The sequence below is a fragment of the Lathamus discolor genome, chromosome 6, assembly GCF_037157495.1.
Source record: "Lathamus discolor isolate bLatDis1 chromosome 6, bLatDis1.hap1, whole genome shotgun sequence".
Classification (NCBI taxonomy): domain Eukaryota; kingdom Metazoa; phylum Chordata; class Aves; order Psittaciformes; family Psittacidae; genus Lathamus; species Lathamus discolor.
In genome coordinates, this window is record NC_088889.1 from 37535500 (window position 1) to 37548469 (window position 12970).

The 12970-nt window shown below is 44.8% G+C and overlaps 1 protein-coding gene across 10 annotated transcripts in view; it reads right to left on the reverse strand.

The window, feature by feature from the left end:
* ESRRB (estrogen related receptor beta) overlaps nucleotides 1–12970 on the reverse strand; it is a 139238-nt gene that overhangs the window by 26465 nt on the left and 99803 nt on the right. For 9 of the 10 annotated variants that reach the window (XM_065686042.1, XM_065686041.1, XM_065686039.1 and 6 more), the window contains one exon: nucleotides 4072–4188. In XM_065686042.1, coding sequence (XP_065542114.1) covers nucleotides 4072–4188 — 117 coding nt within the window. Of the gene's footprint in view, nucleotides 1–4071; nucleotides 4189–6188; nucleotides 6298–12970 lie in introns of those variants that run through there. The other variant, XM_065686043.1, reaches the window with a different exon arrangement.

Here is a 12970-nt window from a genome sequence, read left to right on the forward strand (position 1 = left end):
TTCTCCCCAAAACTGACAAGGTATATTGAGGTTTTAAAAGAGACCTGCCAAACCACTGAAATTTCTCTATCCATCATTCTTGAGAGCCAGAGAGATCTAGATCTACTTTGTAGAGCCCAGAGCTAAAGAGCTACATTTCAGTCATTGGGAGCACAAGACAGAGAGTGCTGGGAGTAGAAGGGCTATGGGGTGGTCAGAGACAGGGATGTCCAGCTCTGCACAATGCCTCTCCTCTACAAGTTGCAGGGCACCTTTTCCTTCACTGGTCATGCACACTGGCCAGGCATGTATGTAAATACCATCTTCTTCATTCGGGGTCAGCAGAACCACAGGGTGCTCAGGTTTCCCTAATTTTTGCAGAGAAGGGGCCATGTACTTCTCTTGGATGAAGTTGTGAAGAAGCCTCATCTCCCACTGTCTGCAGGCTGGTGCTACAGCAAGGTCAAGAGCAGCACAGCACAGGTTTTCTAGGAATGGTGCCTCTCCACAGGGCATTGGGACTGTAGTCTGCTGGAATCCTGGACTCCAGATTCAGCAGCTTCCTATCTGAGCCTGCTAGTGAGGGGCTAATTAATGCTCTCTGGGGGCACACTCAAGATGGAAGGGGAAAGTGAGACACAGGCAGCCAGACAGGCCAAAACTTCAGACATCTGAGCCAGTTGGGCTCCATGGGCAGAGCTTTCTGCCTGCCACTTTCCCCAGCGAGTCTGGCCAGCTCTGCAGCGTCACGCCAGGAGAACCTGAGACAGCAAAGCTCTGATGTCCGTGCAGTTCCCTTGTTGCAATCCATTGATCAGAGCTCTCTTAAAGAAAGTGGCCTGGATATCTGAGACACCTATTGATTGCTCCACTGGCTGTCTTCCTGCCATGATCTTCATTCACTCGGCACTGCCTGAATAACCTGCACTTTTGTTTAGGGGCAGTCTCCCCAGATCTTGAAGGGCTACATTCAAAGTGGCAGTCCCTACAGGGAGGAGAGATGTCTGGTGACCCCTCATATGTACTCCCAGGGGGAAGGCCTATGTCTCTTTGGCAGCATCAACTGAGCATTTAAAGTGTAAGGCAGAAGCTTGAAGTCACGTTTTCCTGATTCTGCCATCTCTGAATAGTGGTGCCTTCTGCCTGAAGAACAGGCTTATGCCATATGCCCAGTGGTCAGGAGATGGTATGAACATCACGTGATGACAATGACCAGGAAAGCCTTTCCTCCCTTAATGAGAAGAAGTCATGAAGCCCTTAATTAGGTACTAATGGAATATTATACTCTTCTTCAGGACAGTTTCTTTACCCAGAAATGTCCCCACTAAGTTACCAGCCCAGTGCAAAGGACAACAAGAAGAAACCTGTCAACAGAAGAAGTAGTTTCTAGATCTCACCTTTAATCACAAGATTGTTCTTCTCCAAACCCCTGGTAATCAAGGAGGAGAAAGACCCTAGCTTAGCAACCTTCTGCCGCAGATGAAGCCAAGGAAAAGAGAGGTACAATGCAGCAAAGCAGAAAAGGGAACTACTGAAAGTGAAAAAAAGTAGTCCTAGCTCAAGTATCAAGACACATCTTGTCCTAACGAGTGCTGGGGGACTCCAGAACATGCTCTCTGGGGAAACCAAGACATCAGGGATTTAAAAAACAAAATTAAACTGCAAGAAATACACAGCTAGGAACATTCCTGCCCTGGCAAAGAAAAGGGATGGATGAGCTAATAGGATGACAGATTAGAGATTGAAAAGACCAACGAACCTTTTCTAATCCAAAATCCCTTGTCAATTCTGCATTTTTGAGGAAGTCAAACAATTATGGATTTGTTCTTTCCAGAAATTCCTGGGTCTGTGAAGACCAAAGACTGTAAACCCATTTTGCCCCCTTTTTGGATTTTGCTTTTAAAGATGTGTACTGATTGAACTAGTACTTTGTGCTTCCACCAGACTTCACATAAAGTTAACTAATCAGTCTTCACAATCCTTTTGCAAAGCAAAACAGTATGACCCTTATTTCCCATCTTGGGAAACTGAGCAATAAAAAAAGCACAAAGGAAAAAAAGATGCCTGCCCTACATTACTTGCCCACTCTGTGTTAGGACGTGGGAGTACTATTTGCAGATTGCTAGTGGAGTTTCCTCTGCTGCTCTTGATATTGTCATGTGTTCCTGCATCCCATTACTATCAATAAATCTTTATACTGTATATTCCACAGCTCTAAATATTATAGGCATGTATTACGGATACACTAATATCAATAGCAAACCATCCGTCCCCAGTGGCTTTACTGATGCCAAATCAATCCCTATATGAATAACTAAATATACCTCAGCACAAAAGCAGTCGTAGAGTCAAATTTCAGGTTGACATGTATAGGCAACTCCATGAAGCTCAGGAGTTCAGGCACAGCGTGGTGTAAGTGAACCTACACTGCTTTCCAGCCCGATTCTGGTCTGGAAGGAGTTAACTGTTTTCACATAACTTGGAGGCTAAGCCACAGAACGCTTCACAGGAACCTGCTCTGGACTGTGCCAAACTCCCAAAACTGGAAGCAGACGATGTCCTGGCCACACAGTCAAACATGCCAGTGCAGGCTTCTGTGGCTCTGCTCCCCCAGCTGCCAGCTTGAGAAGCTCACATGCTTGGATGCAGGGCAGCACAGACACAGGCAGCCAGCAAGCCTGGACCCATGCTGCTGCTCTGCAGTGTGACTGGAGCCACTTAAAAGCTCAGGTTTTTAAGGTTGTTTTATGGGATTAGTATGAGCAGGCTAGAGCGCATTACCAAACTGTGCTCCCACTAATGCCAGTGTCACTAGCGTGGACTGGCATGTGGGTAAGGGGATATATCCCCTCCATGAACTACCACATGTAGAGAAACAGGTTTCCAGTGGTCCCTATCTAGGTCCAAAAGTAGGTGCCTACCTCCCAGCAGTAGATCAAGATTCTCTGGGTCTACAACCTCTACACCTCAGGGAGGGCCAGACTACACAAGCCTGCACCTCCTCTGCTTGGTAACTGGGGTGCTCTAGCAGGAAGATACTTAACCACAGAAACTACACATCCATCAAAGAACAGAACAGTGTTTAACATCTAATCTACATTCTTAACAACACTGGCTGCCATCAACCTGCCTCTCAAGAAATGAGAGCGCTCTAGTGCAAAGCAATACACGTTCAAGTGACACTGTACAATTTATCACCAGCTGCTATGAAGATATGACCTGGAAGCAAACTGCATGCTGGCATCTTGGCTCCAGCATACAGGAATTGCGCAGATCATAGCCAGCTGCTGTTCCTTGTGGTTAAACTGAGGGGACTATGCTCTGCCAGGTACAGCAATGCAGAGAGTTACATGCAATGCTTCTCCTTCCTTCCCCTTCCTCTCCCCTTGCTGCCTCTCTCAGAGGGACCCAAGGGAAACAAAGCTTTAAAGGCAATCTATAAGAATATGTTTAATTGCCACTGAATTCCCTGTGGTTCACCTTGAATGGACAAGGATTGGGGAGGGCAATGGGGGGAGGAAAAGCAGCACAAGAGAGAAGCTGAACACTGCTTGGCGAGTGGAGAGCATTGAACAGATCAACAGGCTGAGCACAGCACAGGCTGGGTGTGCAGGGCAGGGGACCCACAGCTCTCAGACAAACCTGTGCCCATCTTCAAATAGTCTCCCAAGTGGGAATATGGGCAGATTTTTGTTGCACACTGTGCCATAGCTCTGCATTAACTCCATCCTTACTTTACAAAGCCCAGTGAAGCCAGTCATGATCACACAAAGGGCAAAATGACCTCAACACTGCAAAATGAACTGGGGAGAAAGAAGTGAAACACCTTCCAGCCTGAGGTTCCTTTGGGAAAGTCTGGCACCACCAGTTTCCAGTTATTTTTCAAATCTGCATGTATTAGAAGTAATATCCTATCATGAGGGTGCTGACTAGAATCCTTCTCCCTGGACTGCCCTCTTGGTCCCTGCACATCCTGACTATCTTACAAAGCCCCTAAAAACACACCTTTGGAAAGCCTAAGAGATCCTGCAAGGCCTGGAGTCTCAGGTGCTATTGGGAAAGAGAACAATTCTCAGTCTGACTCTGTCTTACCTTCTTTTAGCATCCCCACTTTGAGGCATTTCATGAAGCGACAGGCCTGACAGGACTTGCGCCTCCGTTTCGTGATCTCACATTCGTTCGTGGCCGGGCAGCTGTATTCAATATTCCCTGCAATCAAACACAGAGATGGTCACCCAAGAACAATGTTATCCCCAGTGATCAAGGGACAAGTTGCAGTGACGCAGATATTCCCACCACTATCAATCTGTATATGCTGTATGTTTGCTCACTCATTTGCACACACACATACTCTGAGACCACAGCTGGCTGATGATGGCTCTTAGAGAGCCCAGCACTATGTAGAAAAAACAATACTGCTCTAAGTATTGGGAGAAACCTGTCCATCCAAGGAGCTCACTGCAATGCTGGGCTTTCAGGTGCAATGTCCCTTCCAGGTACATCATCATCCCTTGTGCTTCATCCTTTATAACCTGTCCTGTTCCCTGAAGTCCAGGGCTTAGAGTGGGAACAGTTCAGGTATTAGCAGCATTTCCTTTGTGGCCAGTTTTGCTCCATGTCTGTAGGATGGATGTTACCTGCCCTTTCTTGCCTTGCCTGGGGGAGCAAGGAGCTCAGGGATGACATTTTGTCCTTTGCTTCCTCCTGCCTGCTGGCATACTACAGGTAGCAGGGAAGCAGTAGGTCTGGATTGAGAAGATGGATAACATGCCCTGTAAAATGCACAGTTTCTCTAGGCAAATCTTTCCAGTACTTTATTAGTCCTTGTGCATCTGTGTCTCATCCCTCTGCAAAGAGCATCAGCATTTCTTTCCTCATTCTTTTCCACTTATGATGACTTCACAACATTGCCTCTGAGACAAAACAGGGGAAGCAGCATCACAAATTTATTTTTGGTCACATAGTATTTTATCATAAGCCAAGAAAGTAACTGAAACACAGACACAAGGGTCTGACATGAGGATATAAGTGCTGGATCACAGTGTGAGGTAGCAATTATTTAGTCCTAGAAGACAACAAATAGAAATGACTGTTTACATCCTGCCATTCATTTTGGAGGTGATGTTTCTGAAGAGGGCTATTCAGTGTTTTCTGTGGAGCAGGACTGGAAATCTAAGCTTGCCGTGATACATTGACAATGACAATACATTTAAGGCGGTCTAACTACCGGGTAAATCAGGCAGCTCAGAAAAGGATTTCTAAGCTCTACAGTCAGTTCAGAAGAATGAAAAAGTTGGTTCGGAGGTTTAGAGCAAGAAACTGAGATTCAAGAGTTCAATCAGAGCTGTAGGGAGGAATGTAGGTAAGAGCCAAGAGAATACACAGTATGGAACTGCAAATGTTCTACCCCTGGCAGTGTTCAAGGCCAGGCTGGATGGAGTCTTAGGTGAGATGGTTTAGCGTGAGGTGTCCCTTCCCATGGCAGGGGGGTTGGAACTTGATGATCTTAGGGTCCTTTCCAACCCTAATTATTCTATGATTCTATGACTTTGTCTATCATCAGATTAGAAGCAGATCTTACAGTTTAGTAGCACTGGGACAGGATGTGATTTTTTGTTCCTACTTCTGGAATGGATTTCTATGTTCTTGCACAAGACCCTTCCATCCTTTAAGTAAAGACCGACAATCTGATACATACCAGTCTCTGGGGGTGGTGATTAGACTCTGGAGCTAACTAAGCAGTTGGAAAGCCCATTGGGAATCTGAGTCAAAAGATTCACAGATTCAAAAGGAAGAAAGTACTCACTATGCTTGGCCCATGCTGTGCGAAATCCCAGGAGCACACAACCTCAAAGCACAAAGGTGATCCACCTGCTAATTATAAACCTTCTACCTCTCGCCCTTGTTTTGTCACAAGACTTGCAACTTGCCCCTAAAGCTTCAGCCCAGCCACCCCATTCTTCACCATTAATCATCTCCTTCCAAAATCCAGTTTGTCTGCAGGAGCAGAGTGTGCTGCACAAGTTGCTTCCATTCAGACTGTATTTCATCATTGGGCAGCACCTGAATTTCAATAACTAGCAATGTATCAACATTCTCAGAGAGCTGGAAATTGAGATTCAGGCTTAATCTCAAGGTAATAAACAAACTCCTGCTTTAGACACACAGCTCCAGCACATTACAAGACCAATGAGTACAGAGGCCCTTACCTCATGATCAGACACTTGCTGTGCCCCACACAGGAAGGAACAGAGCAGGAACAAACCTGGGAAGACACTACAACACAGTCTCAATTTGGAAGATTTTGCCTTAGTTTCAATGCCCACATTTCTCACCAAAGCTGGGACCAGACTTCTGGAAAGACATAAGACTTCATGTTTCATGGTGTCATGGCCAAAAAAATTGCCCTCTAACAGACACTACACCAAGGGCACTGAGCCCTTATAGCGGCAGAAGGCAGTGACAGCCCCCATCTGGTAGCTCAAGCTCTATTTACCCTGCGTCAAGCAGATCTCCCACTTTCCCCACGCCTCCAGCCCATGGACCCATTGACTAGCGAAGTACCGGAAATTGTTTACAAAACCTACATCACAACTAAATGTGCTAGTGTCAGAGTAGGTGTAGGTACTGGTTACCGTACAGATACTGTTTGTACAGCTTAAAAAAGCAGTTCTCAAAGGCACTTCTATACTGGGATTATGACTGTTAAAGGAGCAGAGCCAGAGGAGAGTGGGCAGTGGGCAAAATTCCCTTCCTGGGTGGCAAAGCAGCGGCCACCACATTGTGCAGCATGCATGTGGTTTGCTGGTAAGCACAGCTGAAAAAATACACCCATTCACCATGCTTATTGCCTTCACACTGAACATAGGCTCATATGCCCCTTCCACACACTGTGCCCAGTCTAAAGGAAGAAAGCACCAGTAGCTGTGTCTTACAGCCCTCTTTACAGGTGCAAATGCTAGAGGTGAGACCTGCTGTACCCTCTTCATACACAACAAAGCTTCCAAAATAAATAAGGTTTTATATTAGGCCCCATAACATGCTCTGCATTTCATGGATTGAGAGCTACAGCTGGGGGCAGTATGTGCCATTACTGCGGGAAACAGGGACATCACCAGAGAAGGCACAATCAGCATTACCCAAGAAGAACTCATCCAAGAAAAACTATCATCTCCAAACTTTAACAAAGTTCTCTGACTTTTTTGTGTGTGTGTGTTTGTCTCAATTTCTTTTATGGGTCCTGGGGCTGGCTGCCAGCACAGTGAGCTGCTCATAGCTCCCTGTAATTTCTGTAAGTGCCCTGTGATAAAGTGATGAGATTAACTCATCGAAATTCCAGCAGCCTCCCAGTGGCTGGCGGTCACACCACCAGCCCAGCTGCCAGTGCAGGGTGCTCCAAGACAGCTTCCTCTTCACTGCAGCAACTTGGGCTGCTGCAAGACCCTGCAGAAAAGCATCAACACACAAAGGTGCACATGGACAAGTCTGTATGCAAGTATAAAATTCAAGTCTCTGTGTGTCACAAACCACGTGAGCCAGAAGGGCAGAAAATGAGATAATCTAATAGACAAGGCCTTAGTTTGAAGTGTTGTCTATTAGAAGAGATTTCCTCGACTTAGTCAATATTTATATTTGATGTGAAAATCTGCTAGGACCTCACTGATTCCACAGAACAAGATTTACCAAAAAAGATGGCTTCAATAAATCAAGTGGTAGGTGACCAAATCAGAGTTTGGATTTGTTCCAAGCCTTCATATGTAGCCTTGTAGGGCAAATCACTTCCTCTTTGTGTCCTAGTTTGCTCATCTGCAAAACAAAACAAGCACCAAACCTATCTTCTGGGGAGATTGTAGGTCTTGATTCATTAGTGTTTAACTGTACTTTAAACCCTTTAGATGAAAGATGCTAAGAAACAGCTAAGGACTATTAAGGTGACAGATCATATTTTTACCCTATTTTCTATAGAATTAGACCTTTGACCATTAAACAATTTGGAACATATCTTCCAGTGCACACATAGTAACTGAACCTGAAAGCTGCACGCCAGAGCCTGGTCATTGAGAGATCCCATAGCCACTATACCTCTCTGGGAAGGAGAAGATGCCTCCCTGAGCTTGAGGAGGCAGTAAAGTCCCACCCAGCTCCTGCTTAAATTATGGACAGGACTTCTCCGAGAACTTGAGCTCAGAATTAATAAAGCACCGAGAGTACAAGTTGCTCCCTGCTTATTGATCCTGCCTTTCTACAAGGAAACACAGGGAAGATTATAAACAAGTAGCCAATCAAATTTTTAAAACTAAAGCATTTTCAGCTTCTGTTTTCTGAAGAAAACTCATCTCTTTTTCTGGTTTATTCTTCATTGCTTTGCACCATTTTTTCCCTCTACTCTTCTTTTCTTGCTTACTCTCTCCTGCTTTGCACTGCTGCACACAGAATTCTCATCCCTTTTTTGGGTGACTCAAACAGAGGGCCAGATGACCGCATGCAGCTTTTCCTGAATATCAGGGGGAAACCCAGACTCAGATATATCTGCTATTAAGCTCCAAATTCCATTCATTCAAGTCATATCTTTCACCCCGGTGATATGACACAGCATGCTGTGGTTGCAACAAGTGGCATGGTGCCATTCTCTGCTGCCCCTCTTGAGCCAGAGGGCTGAGAGGAGGAATTCCCGGGGAAATCCATCTCATAGGCAGCTCAGCTCATGCATTTGTTTCCTTTTATCCCAATTTTTGTAAGAATTATTACACTGCCCTCACAGCTTTGGAGGGTTTTGTTTGGAATTTGATTGGTTGGTTTGTTTTACAATAATTGCTTGTAATATTCCATAGCCTTAGGAAGATTCCACCAGGCAGTCAGTGTAATGCCTCTATGGAACAGCTCTTCTGCTTGACTTGGACAGCCTACAGGAGAAAGCAACCTTATTTTTAATAAGCCGCTAGCTGTGATGACACTGTCATTTCAGTACCCACAAGCTTTTGTCCTGAATCCTTTTTATCTCTGTTTCTGAGGGTAAACAGATCATTTGTGTGTCTCAGTGAAAAGGGACCTGAAAACTGTAAAAAGGCCCTTGGTGAGTGCAGTGCCAGATCAGCAGTTCCTCTGCCCTCAGCAGCACCAGTCTGACCTCCTGTACCAGAATAGGGAACATTGATAATATGCATGGAGTGGATTCTCTATTATCTTCCACTTTAACTGAGGCATCAGAGTCTGAGTCCTGGAGTGAGAGGTAATTTGTGAAAATCAGAGGAAAATCTCTCCAATGATCTGCATGAGGCAAGGGGGGGGGGGGGGGGGGGGGGAAGTAGGGGTGGCATTTTTTAAGTTACAGTTTTCAAAGAAACAGATTCAAACATTGAACCTGTAAATCTGTATTTAGGCACTTGAGTAAGTGACCTGATTTTCAGTAGGGCTGTCCTATGCTTCCAGGTGCCTGAGTACATACACGCATCAGCAGAGGCTCCTATTTTTGGAAAGGAGAAAAACAACAATCAACTCCCCCCAATAATTTCCCCCCCACCCAAAAAAAAACCAACAACCCCAAACCCAACTAGCTACCACAAAACACAATCAAACAAAAAATCCCAACAAAAGGCAAAACCAAAACCCTCCCCACCCTAGTACATATGTTTATCACTTGCAGGAAAATGAGACTTTGGAAAAGCAGGTGAGATAAGCCCCAGTACTTGGATTAACCAAAATTTTACTTCATGCAGCTTATACAGTAAGTAAAAAAGAAATGTGAGGAGCAAGACTTCAGGACCCTTGACACTATGAGAGGAAAACGGCGTAACACCAGCACTGTTTGCCTCTTCAGGGTGGCACACCTAGCTTGAGCTCCACAAAAGAGGACTTAAGACATTCCAGACAACCTCACTAAAATCTGCCTCCAGCTTGGAACAGGATGAAGGAGATGGGTCCTGAGGCTCTCTATCTACTGGCAGCAAGTTTGCCTGTGGGGTTTCTGACACAGAAATACTTTACCGAAGTTCCACAGAAAACATCCCTCTGCATGGAGTTTTCTGTACAGATGCACTGAGGCGAAAAGAAAACACAAGACTAATAGAGTTGAGCTGCACTGGAGATGGTTTTCTGAATCCAAATGCTAGAGCTGTGAATAGTAAGTGGCATTCAGGCACTAGACCGAGGGAATGCTGCACTGTACCTGGTTAAGCTTCAAAAGTTTTTTGAAAGCTCGGAACATCTCGTGGTCTTTTTGCTGTGAACTCCCACCTGAAAAGTAGCAGGCACATTTCTGAAAAGGACGGAAGGACAGGAGAGTGCCTGCCTACCATGGCTGCTAGGGATATAAACCCTCCCTTCTGTATTTCACAGGCCTTTTGCTGATCCTGTGGATGGTAACCCTCTCCTGCTCAGGAAAATGCTCAGACTGTTTCAACTGTTCCTCCCTTCCCAGGAACCACTCTAACCACCATAATAATTACCAGGAAGTCCTAGAAGGTATTAGTTTTTGTTACATGCCTGTTAAAAATCCCTACAAGTCTTTTGAGCCATATTGTCCATATTTGAAGCCCCTTACTGATGTAAGGGCACACCAGCACAGCAGTTGTGTTGCTGTACTCATGGAGTTTGAAGCTTTCAGATTCAAGCAGGGAATTCACAGATGCAGGCATTTCATCTGATACACATCCTGCCTATTCAGAAGATAATGGTAAATATGTCTCTTCTTTCTGACTCTCCAATCACCAGTTCTCTCCAATATCACTCCCTGCAAGTCCTGTTGCATCACATTATGGATAAGTTCCAAGAACAGACAAAGATCTGGGAGAGAAATCTTAATTCAGATTTATTTTGCTGAGCTTTAAGCTTTTATTTTATATTAATGGGTCATTTTAGAAATGGCCTTAATATTCACCATTTGAACATGAAAAATAGATGAAGGGTAGTCATGAGTATGCTGAATAATAAAGGACTCTTATGGTTACATAGAACTGTTATTAGTTAATATTCAGAATAGGCAAAACCAGTTGTAACAACTAATGAACTAAAGATAACAGCAATATATTTGATTAATATATAATGCTTTATATACTGAACAAACTAGTAAAAGCAGGAATAGAGCTAGACTAGAATTTTTATCCGGTAAGAAATCCAGCATTTGCCTTTGTCCTAAATTTGCATAAATGGATTAGTTAGGATTTCCATGGGATAGAATTCAGAAAGCTTTAATTCAGAATGATCCAAAGTATGTTATCTTTCATGTAACAGACCCATTCCATTCAGCTAATATGAAATTACTGGTTTCAAATCATAGCATGGTTTGGCTTGGAAGGGATCTTAAAAGATCATCTGGTTCCAACCACTTTGCCATGGGCAGGGACACCTTCCACTACACCAAGTTGCTCAAAGCCCCGTGCAACCTGACCTTAGACACTTCCAGGGATGGGGCATCCACAACTTCTCTGGGCAACCTGATGCAGTGTCTCACCACATTCATAGTAAAGATTTTTTTCCTAATATGTAATCTAAATCTAGACTCTTCCAGTTTAAAGCCATTCCCCCTTTCCTTGTCCCTACATGCATTTGTAAAAAAGTCCCTCTCCAGATTTCTTATAGGCCCCCTTTAGGTGCTCAAAGGCTGCTCTAAGGTCTCTCCAGACCCACCCTTCTCCAGGCTGAACAAGCCCAACTCCCTCAGCCCGTCTTCACAGGGGAGGTGGTCCAGGCTCTCTTAAGCACTAAAAGAAGCACACTTCAACATGCCCGAAACTCAGAAACTCTCCTACCTTAGCTAGATTGCACCTTTGAAAATATTCACACTAAGTCAGATGATGCCCATGGCACATATTTTTATCAGGGACAATGCAGACAGCCACTAGAATATAACGGGACCCAGAGCACAGTTCCAACAAGGCAATGCGATGATACAGGAAGAGGATTCAATTTTTGTCAGACAGCCTAGCTTCATATCAGGTCAGAATTTCTGACTCCTACTCAGAGCATGTGAAGTTCAGCCCTGGGGTCCAAAATAACATGTTCAGAGAGAAAGGCCTGCAGCCCAATGGCATGTGCTATCATCTCATCTCAGGTTTTCACCTTTCCATCTCAAGCATTGCCAGTGCTGCAAAGTGGAAATGGCACATAAGTTTCCAGGTCTTGATCCTTCCCTTGGGCTATGTAATATAACATGAGAGAGGTCACAAGTATGACCTCCCCAAAACCTGTGGGACAGGTTAGGATGTGCTGTGTGATCCTAGCTTACTTCAGCAAAACCAAACATTCCAATTCAGCTTGAAGTGAATCAACAGTTTGAATTTTCCTCATTTCTTTTTTATTCCAAAAATCTTTTTCTGGGGGGGGGGGGGGGGGGGGGGGGGGAATGTGACACAGTACAAATTCTGCTTTCCTTTGGAAAAATACTGTAGATGAAAAACTCCCACACAGCAACAGTAGTGACCTCAGAGATAACCAGCCATGGCCATGGTGGCTTTCAACCTATCTCCTCCCTCATCACTTGCAAAGCACCAGCTCTCACGCTGTCCAGGACAGCCTGGCCTCACCTGGCTAAGGGGAAAAGTGAGTGGCAGAGCTGTCGCGCTCAAAAGAGATATGCAGTTTGAGCAAGAGCAGAGAGGCTACTGCAGGATCCTCCTGCCTCAAAAGATGCAGGTTTTACCTGAGTCAATGCAGCTAAAAGAACAATGGGCAGACTGGGTCATTTGTAGCAGGGGAGGAGGGCTCTTGAAGAGGAGATTTAGTGTGAGGATTTGTGTCATGATCAGCGTTAGCTAGATAGGGCTGTGGTAGTGTAATCATCCAGGACAGATTTAGACCCATTTTCTAGCAGCACACACACCTATTAATAAAGCTACCAAATGTAGGGCCAGCAGATGAAGTACTCTTATAATAGTCATTGGGTTTTCATCTTTCTTAGGCACAGAGAAGTGAAGTGTCTGGTCAAAGACCACAAAAGCCTGATGAATTTACCTACTGCATCTCCTGAGCACCTGGGAAATCCTGGGGTCGTACC